The following is a 10,521-nucleotide window of genomic DNA, read 5'->3' as shown; positions in this document are numbered from 1 at the left end:
CCCGCCACAACGCCTGGCTATTTTTTTTTTTTTTTGGTTGCAGCCATCATTGTTGTCCAGTGGGCCTGGGCTGGATTTGAACCTGCAACCCTAGGTGTATATGGCTGGCTCCTTAGCCACTTGAGCCATAGGCGCTGAGCCAAAACTTCAGAAAGGAGACTGACCTTTTTTTTCCAGGTTTTGACCAGGGTCGGATTTGAACCCACCACCTCTGGTTTGCAGGGTCAATGCCCTACTCCTTTGAGCCACAGGCACCGCTCCGGTTCACATGTTTTATACTAGGTTGGATGATTTTCCCTTTTCACCTTAGTAATCTAGCATAGCTAAAAGCCACTGAGATTCTCAGACATGGAGTGGAAACTGGTAGAGCCTTTGCAGTTATATAGTATGTTGTGAAAGCTCTAAAACAGGCACTGCGTTCCTGAAAGTGGGAAGTATCCTAAAGAAATAATCATGAATGTGTGCAGTGGTTTACCTGTGAGAGTGATCAGCAATATTTACTGACCACAAACTGGGTGCCAGGCCCTGACCTGGATGCTGAGGAACAGGAGAGCAATATTGCTGCTCTCACAGATGTGAGGGGCTTGCATAAAACACCATACATGGCAAAATCATTATACTTGGAAACAACCTATGACTTCAACAATGGAGGTTTGCTCACACAAATAGAGCTTATCCCCAGGAGAAGCTCTGACTGATAGAACTTCCTGTAGTAATGAAATTCTGTGTCTGTGCTATCCAGTGTATAGGCCTTGAGCAACCATGAAACTGAAATTCTAATTTTATTTAATTTTAATTAATATAAATTTAACTTAAATAGCTACCTGTGGCTAGTTGCTACTGTATTGAACGGTGCAACCACAGAGCCATACAAAATTCATGGTAGCGGGGCAGCGCCTGTGGCTCAAAGGAGTAGGGCACCGGCCCCATATGCCAGAGGTGGCAGGTTCAAATCCAGCCCCAGCCAAAAACACCAAAAAGAAAAATAAAAAATTCACGGTAGGGAAGGATGCTATAGTGATAAGGGGCCATGTCGGCAGTATATTATTGAGAGGAAAAGAGAAGATCACAAAGCCATATGTTAGTGTGGTGCCTTTTGTTTTTTTTTGAAGACAGTCTTACTTTATCGCCCTCAGTAGAGTGTTGTGGCATCACAGCTCACAGCAACCTTCAACACCTGGGCTGAGGGAATTCTCTTGCCTAAGCCTCCTGAGTAGCTGGGACCACAGGCGCCCATGACAACACCTGTCTATTTTTTTGTTGCAGTTTGGCTGGGGCTGGATTCAAACCTGCCACCTTTGGTATGTGGGACCGGTGCCCTACCCATTGAGCTACAGGCACTGTCCTGCAGTGCTGTTTTTTTGGGTTTTTTTTTTTGAGACAGAGCCTCAAGCTGTCACCCTGGGTAGAGTGCCATGGTATCACAGCTCATAGCAACCTCCAACTCCTGGGCTCAAGCGATTCTTCTGCCTCCACCTCCCTAGTAGCTGGGATTACAGGCGCCTGCCACAATGCCTGGCTATTTTTTGGTTGCAGCCGTCATTGTTATTTGGTGGGCCTGGGTTAGATTCGAACCCACCAGCTCAAGTGTATGTGGCTGGCGCTTTAGCCACTTGAGCCACAGGTGCCGAGCCTGCAGTGCCATTTTTATCAAAAAAAAATATGGAAAGAGATTAGTCTGCATGTGCATTTAAGAAACAAAAATGTTAACAGTGGTGGGCAGCACCTGTGGCTCAAGGAGTAGGGCACCGACCCCATATACCAAAGGTGGCAGGTTCAAACACGGCCCTAACCAAAAACTGCAAAAAACAATAAAAATAAATAAATAAAGTGATTTACTTAAAAAAAATGTTAACAGTAGTTATTCAAAGTTTTTTTGTTTCCTTTCTTTTCTTTCTTTTTTTTTTTAAGACAGTCTTTGGCTTGGCGCCTGTGGCTCAAGCAGCTAGGGCGCCAGCCATGTACACCTAGGGTGGCAGGTTCGAATCCCCAGCCCGGGCCCGCCAAACGGCAATGATGGCTGCAACCAGAAAATGGCCGGGCGTTGTGGCGGGCGCCTGTGTTCCCAGCTACTTGGGAGGCTGAGGCAGGAGATTCGCTTGAGCCCAGGAGTTGGAGGTTGCTGTGAGTGTGATGCCATGGCACTCTACCTAGGAGTATAGCTTGAGGCTCGGTCTCAGGGAAAAAAAAAAAAAAAAAGACAGAGTCTTTGTCACCCAGGCTAAGATGCCATGGCGTCAGCCTAGCATATAGCAACTTCAGACTCCTGGATTCAAATGATCCTCTTCCCTCAGTCTCCCACTAGCTGGGACTACCAGCACCTACCACCACACCCAGCTAATTTTTCTATGTTTAGTAGAGATAGGGTGTGACTCTTGCTCAGGCTGGTCTCAAAATTCCTGAGCTCAAGGGATCTTCTTGTCTCAGCCTCCCAGAGTGCTAGGATTACAGGCATGAGCTACTACACCCAGACAATGTTTTTGTTTTCATCTTTATTTTTCTCTACTTTCTAAGTTTTCTAGCTCCTCTGGTTTTTCTTGCCAGTAATTACTCATTTATTGCTGGCTCTTAAGGAGCCCCAATCCCAATGAGCCTCTGCTTAAAAGGGCTGTTGGTGGCTAAGGCGCCAGCCACATATACTTAAGATGGCGGGTTCAAATCCAGCAAGGGCCCGCCAAACAACAATGATGGCTGCAACCAAAAAAAATAGCCAGGCTTTGTGGCGGGCGCCTGTAGAGAATGTACTTGGGAGGCGGAGGCAGGAGACTTGGTTAAGCCCAGGAGTTGGAGGTTGCTGTGAGCTGTGATGCCACAGCCCTCTACCCAGGGGGACAGCTTGAGGCTCTGTCTCAAAAGAAAAAAAAAAAAAAGGGGCTGTTGGTAAGAACCAGAGGCCTGGGCACATGGCTGGGCCCCTGTGTCTATACCATGTATCCCCCATGCAGGTCTGCCCAAGACTTTGGCTGTTCCTTGTATCCTGGTGTATTGACTATCCTCTCGGCCCTGTTTCTCACATACCCTACAGAACACCAGGCGGAGGAGATGGGTCTGTTGCTTATCCACTGTTCTTACTCCACAGCTCTATCCTATCCCCTTATGAGAGGCAGCTTAACCTGGATGGCAGCACCCAGTGCTTGAAGGACAAGGATGGGAAGAAGAGGAAGGCCTCCAGTTCTTGGTAATACTCCCCATTATAGCTACCCTTAGGGAGTGCTGGTGTCTGGGACCTTTGAGAATGTACAGGTGTAAGAGCGAGGCTTAGGCAGCTTCTGCACAGGCTGAGGGAGACAGCAGGCCTGTCTTCTTCAGTTTGCACTGGATGCATGCGCCTCAGCAATTAGAAGCAGATGTGCTGGTTTTCTTCCCACTTCCCTCAGGTCCATTAATAAGAAGGCCAAGGCCCTGGAGAACTCCCTGCAACCCGAGAGTCTGGCAACTTCCAGCCTACCTTCACACAACCGGAACAGTCAATGCCCAGAAGAGAAACCCCAGGAGTCAAGCCCCAGGAAGGGCCCAGTGAGCCCATTTCAGCTTTTGGGGTCCTTGGAGCAGGGTATGGGTATGGGGTGCAGCTGGGAGAGCAGAAAAGTAGGTAATGGAGTCCAGGGGGCTCGGAAGCCACGCTGGAACTTTGAGCAGATCTCCTTCCCCAATGTGGCTTCTGATAGCCGCCACACCCTCCTACTTGCGCCAGCCCCAGAGTTGGTCCCAGCCAATGTGGCTGGGAGGGAGACAGATGCTGAACCCTGGCGCCAGAAGCTGAACCAGCGGAAGGAGAAGCTCTCCTGGCAGGAACAGGAGCAACAGGCAGAAGCCAGGTCCTTCCGAGAGGACGTAAATGCGGACCCTGAGGTGCAGCGCTGCTCCAGCTGGAGGGAATACAAGGAGCTGCTGCAGAGGCGATACCTACAGAGGAGCCAGAGCCGCCCCCCACACCTGTGGGGCCAGCCTGTCACTCCTTTGCTGAACCCCAGCCAGGTGGATTCTCCAGGTACTGCCTTACCCTGCTACAGCCCTGCTGGCCGCTGCAGCTGAGGAGTCATAAGCCTTGGAAAGGCACACAGATTGTCCAGGACTGGTTGAGGCTTAAGAAAGGTGTGGGAGTACGCTGTCCAATGGAGTGGAACCCACAAGCACGGTCAGTTCTCCTGGTAGCAGTGGCAGGGTCCATGTGGAAAGATTTAGAGATGATGAGTCAGTGCCCCAGGAGAAGTGAGGAAGGCTGAAAACTGCAACTATATCCTTAAAATCCTAAAAAAGTACATGTGGATGGCTTTGTCCCCAACTAGCACTGGTCCCCTCTTCTCCCAACCCTGTTAGCTGGAACCATCTTGAGCTAACAGGATCATTCTAGGGACACCTACCACATCTTGGAAATGCCATTTTGGCCAAATAGAAGGAAGGCTAACTGTCACTCTAACACAGAGAACTAATAGGGTAAGCATAGCCTAAGGTAAATGTATTAACAGATTCAGAATTACTTAAAGTCCTCATGGAACTTGGTAGATCCTACCTAACTAGGTTAGGGTTGTCAGAGCACTTAAGTTTGACTTCCAGATAAACAAGTAATCTTTCAGTATAAATATGTTCCAAATATTGTATGGGACATATACTGAAACAATTTGCTAAATCTGGCAATCTTAAACTAGATGGCAGATTCAGAAATGTCAGGGGAATCTGGAGATGGTTGCCTCTTCTTCCCAGCACCTTGTTTTCACTGTCCTTGTAGCCATGGTCCTTCAGCATATCTCGGTGCTGCAGACAACACATCTTGCTGATGGGGGTGCCTGGTAAGTTTCTAAGTGCATCTCCACTGTACCTTGGCTGTCAGCAGGAATTGGTGGCTGGGATTTGGCTTCTGAAGTTGGGTGTGAGTGAGAGTCATTCTAGGGGCCCCAACTCACATGCCTAGCTCTGATGTTCGTGTGTCTGGGGGAGAAGGAGACATGATAGACAGGTGGGTTTATCCCAAGGGTTTGGTGCCCTTTCCCTTGAGTGGGACCTCACAACCTCAGTTGCCTTGGGTGAGGTTGCTTCCTGGAAGTGGTGGAGGGGGTGGTGGATGGCATGGAAAGGAAAATTGGAGAAGAGTTGGGTCCTAAGTTTTCTCACTCTGTCCTCAGGCTGCTGGAGAAATCTGCGGGCTTAGAAATCAGCTTTGATGTTTACCAGGCTGATGTTGTGGCCACCTTCCGAAAGAATAACCCTGGCAAACCCTATGCGCGGATGTGCATTAGTGGGTATGACATGAGTGAGCACTCCCCACACACATACTGTTGCTAATTTGCTTGTGACCCTGGTGGGCCTTCTCTCCACTGCCTGGCCAATCCCTGAGAGGAAGCTAAGGTCCAAGGAGGTTAAGTGACCTACAGAAGACCACACAGCGAGTTGACATGATGGAACCCAAGCTCCCTAACCTGAAGCTTTTCATTGCTGCCATTTTGGAGCAGTCTCTCACATATACCACCTTAGTCCAGGGCTTGCCTAGCAGAAGGGATATGGATGGGAGGGGTCTATAGGCTAAGAGTGGTGAGAACCTTGCTATTCCTAGCCCTGCCCAGTCAGGACTCAAACTATCTTTGAGAACTCAAAAGGGCCATGTAGTCTACAGACTGGAGACCCCAGTGGCCCAGAATTCTTGCACTTCCAACTCTTATAACATCTCCCTTCCTTGGGAGCCTCAGAGGGGCTGGGGTCTTAGAGCTTATGGGTTGGCTATGGCCAGGTCTCACTCTAAACCTTATCCCTACAGATTTGATGAGCCTGTCCCAGACCTCTGCAGCCTTAAGCGGTTATCCTACCAGAGCGGTGATGTCCCTCTGATCTTTGCCCTGGTGGATCACGGTGACATCTCCTTCTACAGCTTCAGGGACTTCACATTGCCCAGGAATGTGGAGCACTGACCACACAGCACTGTAGGGGCTGGAGCTTGCTCTGGGGAATCTGGACTGTCAGTTCTTAGGGACCACCTCAGCCACCTCCTATACCCAGACTCTGACCTGTAGCTGCAGGGGCCAGTCTGGGCCTTGGCCCTGGGTGTCTCATACTTGCAAGAAAGTCAAACTGTGCTTCCAGCCTTCCCTAGCCACTGCAGTGCTTCCAAGCCCTGGGCCTAAGGTTGCTGCCTTGAAGTGACCCCTTTGGAACTCAGGACTAGATATTAGAGACCCAGGAGGTGGGGCAGAAGAGAGGACTTTGTGCCTTTAACAAGAGGGTGCCTGCTTCGTGCCATAAAGCCAAAGCCATTAAAAATAGATCTCTTTTCTGCTGTGACTGGATATACGGGATCACCTCTCTACCCCTTCATCTCCCTATCGCTGAAACATCCCCCCTGCTCCTCACCCATGCTTTGCCACAAGAACAGGACCTAAAACCTTTCCAGGTTCCTGAAGGGTGCTCTAGAGGGAGACTGGCTCTCTATCAATCCTTCCCTAAATGCAGCTGGGTCAGAGTAGGAGGATGGGCCAAAAGCTCCACGTTGGTGTGGCTTGAACCCCAGTCCCTCCGAGGGGCCACCAGTAGCTCTGAGTTGGATCAAGCAGTTCTCACCCCAGGCCTCCACGCTCCTTCTGTTCCTGCCTCTTGCCACTCCAACGACCTCCTTTGCTGGTGGTAAAACTCCGGAAGTTGTTTTCCCCTGGGCTTTGGGCCCCTGCCTGCCACTGCAGTGGACACGTAGGAGGTGGGGCCCGCCCAGAGGGAAGGCGTCTCACCCACGACGCCCCCGGGGACTCGAAACCTGGCCCTGGGTCCTCCTGTCCTTTGGCTGAGCGCTCTCAGGAGGAGCTGGTCCGGCTACTCCCCTCCCTTGGCAGCTGGGGGGAGTTGTGGGAGGACAGCTTGCCTCTGGAGTCCGGCCTGGGAGGCGGCTCTAGGCGGTCGCGGGTTCCGGGAACTATTTCCGCCTCCGGGAGGCGGCGGGACACTGGGCGCAGCGAGCCGTCCTGCGGCCAGGTGCGCTCAGGTGAGGGCCGGGGCGGGCCGGCAGCGTTCCTGCATATTCATGAAGATTTCGAGCCCGCCCTCTCAATCCCCGGGGCCGCGGATTGGTCGGGGTGCGGTTCCCGCCCCCGAAGGCGCTCTTGCTGCGCCCCCGCCCCGTCGGCGCAGGGCTGTGGGGTGGAGCCAGGCCGGGGGGCGGGGCGCTCGAGGATCTGCCGCCGGGCCGGCTCGCCCTTTATGTAAATAGCGCGACTCCGCCCCGGGCTCGCCGTGCCTGAGGTGAGCAGGAAGGAGACCGCGGCCCAGCAGCCCGTGGGCCGGCGCGGCGGAACGCACAGGGCAGGCGGCGGCGCCGAGGGACGCGGAGGCCTCGGGCGGGGGGGAGTCCAGGTGAGGCGCGGGCTGTACTCACCTAGTCAGACCCGCCCCCTTGGGGCGCCCGGCACTCGGCGTTGGGAGGCAGCGGAGGGCAGAGACCCCTGGGCTTCCTAGCCCGGGCGGGGAGGGCTGCGCTCAGGTCCGCCCACCTCGTCCTTGCACCGGTTGCTTGGTTTCTCGGAAAGAAAGACACCTGTAGAAAGTGCCGCCGGGAACTTCTGTCCACCTGATTCGCCCCTGATTACCGGATTTGGGTTTGGGGTTTGCACAGTACTATTGGCTGTTGGGAGCTGGGGAACAGGTGCCTGGCCGGCTAGGTGCTGGGAACACCGCGGGCGGAGATTGGGGTGTCCTCGGGCCCACGTGCAAAGCGCCTGGCCCGGGAGTCCGGCGACTTGCGTCTCTCCTGACCCTCTCTCCGCGAGCGGCGGCTAGAGCGCGTTACCCTGGCGGCTTAGCCCCTGCCGCTCCTTTGTGCCTCCTAATCCCTCGACGCAGGAAGCCCGCGGGAGGGACTTAGGTCCCGGGCGGCTTTGGATACCTTTAGGAGACTGTGCGGAGACCCAGTCTGTTTTCTACGCTAACGGGTGGGGTTCGCACTGTGGGACTTGGCGAGAAGTGGAAATTTCTGTGTTGCGGAAGAAAGTGTGTCTTGACTTGCTCTGTCTGGACAATTGGTGCACTCACTGGGCTTTAGCTGTGGGGAGAACTCCGCTGTAAACAGGAGAGCTGCTGTGCAGCCCTTTGAGGCTCTCTCCAGAGACAGGTGAGCTTAGGGTGAGGAGGGCGGGGCTTAGACGCCGCACCCCTTCCCTTAGGAATTCGTTTGCCTACTTGGGCTCCGGGGAACCCTCTGCGGGAGTTCGTACGTAACTCAAAGTCCTGTCAGGCTGCAGAGACTGGGTAGGGAAAAGGGCCGGGAGAGATCCCAGGTGGGAAGAGCAGAGCTGCCACAGAAGAGCTGTGTCCCAGCCCAGGGAAGTCAAGATCAGAAGTGACTTTTGAGGAAGACAGTCTGGATCCATGTGAGCAGAGGCAAGGTGGTGGGAGACATGGTTCACCTTCTTTATCTTACGGGCAGGAAGGGAATTGGGTTTAGTTCCCTTTGGTGATCTGCCTAAAGTGCTCACTGGTGGCAGTCAGGACTCAAACCCAGCTCCTGGGGCTCTGGCCAGAGCTTGAACCTCTTCACTGAAGTTAAATGGGACCGTTCTCAGTGGGGCTTAGACAGGATTTCCAGAATCTAGGGTAGTAACACAGCAGCATAAAAAAAAAAAAAAAAGCCCATAATTCCAGGTGACATTTGTTCATTTAAAAAATAAAAAAAGTGGGGCGGTGCCTGTGGTTCAGTGGGTAGGGCACCAGCCCCATATGATGAGAGTGGTGGGTTCAAACACAGCCCTGGCCAAACTGCAACAAAAAACAGCTGGGTGTTGTGGGTGCCTGTAGTCCCAGCTACTTGAGAGGTTGAGGCAAGAGAATCACCTAAGCCCAAGAGCTGGAGGTTGCTGTGAGCTGTGATGCCACAGCATTCTACTGAGGGCAATAAAGTGAGACTGTCTCTACCCCAAAAAAAGTAATAGACCAGTTGTAGTGAGTCACACTTGTAATCCTAGCACTTATGGAGGTCGAAGTGAGAGGATCACTTTGAGATCAGAAGTTCAAGACCAGCCTGGATAACATACTGAGATGGTGTCTTGACTAAAAATAGAAAAATTAGGGCTCTGCGCTCATAGCTCAGTGGTTAGGGCACCAGCCACATGCACTGGGGCTGGTGGGTTCCAACCCAGGCAAGGCCTGCTAAACAACAATGACAACAATAACAAAAAAATAGCCGGGTGTTGTGGCAGGAGCCTGTAGTGCCAGCTACTTGGGAGGCTGAGGCAAGAGAATCACTTGAGCCCAAGAGTTTGAGGTTGCTATGAACTGTGATGCCACAGCATTCTATTGAGGGAATCATATTGACACTGTCTCAGAAAAAAAAAAGGAAAATTCATGCCTTTCTAGACATCAGGTGCAGTTTTGACTTATGCCTTGCTGTATGATCTTAGTTTGGTCACTTACCCATGCTGAGCCTTGTTTTTACAGATGTTGAGAGGATGAAAAAATATAGGACCCAGTGAAGGCAAACGCCTTGGCTTCTTCATTACACCTTTGCATGGGCCCCTGGGCCTTTTGGAAGTATCTGCTGCGCTGAGGGAATCTGGCTTCTGTCTGGAGATCAGATGAGGGGGCCATGATTTTGTAATCTTTTCCCATTTCAAGAGATCAGAAACTTTTCCGTGAGGGCTTTCCTTAAGAGTGGGGACAGAGGTAGAGGCTGAGAGCTCTCCTAAACTGCCATTGTCAGGCCTGGGGAGAGCCAGGAGGGCGGGCTGGGGTCCTTTCCTGGCGGTGGAGGCAGCAGAGAGTGCAGAGTCTGCTCTTTCTGCTGGGCTGGGGGTGTGCTTACTGTACAACTCTCTGCACTTGGTGGGGGGAGGGGAACACATTCCTGGGCTGCTCTGTTGTCTTTAAGGAGATTTTCTAGGAAATCTTTCTACCTCCCTTGGGGAGGGGGTGTCCTATCCTTCCATGCCCTAGGACCCTTCCTTTAGGAGAGAAAGTGGTGCTTGGAGCCTCTGCCATTAGTCTGTGACCCCTGCCCATCCTGCTGAGGCATTGTACTTCTCTGGCCAGAGCCTCCAATAGGCATGGGGGAGGGTTAGTTTCCTGGGGGTTATTCAGCTTTCTGGCTCTTTCCAGATTAGGCAAAATCAGCTGTTGAGACACCTGAGTCGGAGGCCAGGGTGGAAGCTCTAGAGGCCAGTGTGCTCTCTCTGGCTCGGCGGCTTTAAGCACACTGACTGCCTGGACTCATTTGTCCTTAGTCCTGAGCTCTGAGAGGCCCTCTTATCTCACTCAAGTGATATCACTCTCAGGGCTCCTCCTGGGTGCAGGCGCCAGGTCTCCCTGGCAGCATTGTGTTCCATTGCCAGGAGCAGTCTGCGGGGAGAAACATGTAGGGGGCAGGAGCTGGATGCTCCCCAGTGGGGTCAGCAGCACTGTGTGCCCTCCCTAACCTTGGCTGCCTCAGGATTGCAAAGAGACCCTCCCTTGCCATGGGTTTTGCTCAGGTCCCTTTGGGGTGGGCGACTACTCCCCCCAGCCTTGCCTCTCAGAGAGAACAGGTACTTTTTTTTTTTTTTTTTTTTTTTTTTT

General features: G+C 52.6%; 2 protein-coding genes across 2 annotated transcripts in view; both read left to right on the top strand.

The window, feature by feature from the left end:
* Positions 1 to 6,273, top strand: part of TSEN54 (tRNA splicing endonuclease subunit 54) — a 10,336-nt gene extending 4,063 nt beyond the window's left edge. Inside the window, exons 7-11 of the mRNA XM_023511198.1 lie at positions 3,026 to 3,178; positions 3,378 to 3,991; positions 4,730 to 4,790; positions 5,124 to 5,240; positions 5,753 to 6,273. Of these exons, the coding sequence (XP_023366966.1) occupies positions 3,026 to 3,178; positions 3,378 to 3,991; positions 4,730 to 4,790; positions 5,124 to 5,240; positions 5,753 to 5,903 (1,096 nt within the window). The 3' untranslated portion in view covers positions 5,904 to 6,273. The remainder of the gene's footprint in view (positions 1 to 3,025; positions 3,179 to 3,377; positions 3,992 to 4,729; positions 4,791 to 5,123; positions 5,241 to 5,752) is intronic.
* A 940-nt stretch (positions 6,274 to 7,213) lies between these two features.
* Positions 7,214 to 10,521, top strand: part of LLGL2 (LLGL2, scribble cell polarity complex component) — a 45,020-nt gene continuing 41,712 nt past the window's right edge. The window contains exon 1 of the mRNA XM_023511158.1: positions 7,214 to 7,332. The gene's annotated coding sequence lies outside the window, so the exon portion shown is untranslated. The remainder of the gene's footprint in view (positions 7,333 to 10,521) is intronic.

This window comes from Otolemur garnettii, unplaced genomic scaffold, assembly GCF_000181295.1.
Source record: "Otolemur garnettii isolate 467f Iridium unplaced genomic scaffold, OtoGar3 scaffold00018, whole genome shotgun sequence".
Taxonomy (NCBI): Eukaryota; Metazoa; Chordata; class Mammalia; order Primates; family Galagidae; genus Otolemur; species Otolemur garnettii.
This window is presented reverse-complemented; position numbering and strand designations above follow the sequence as displayed.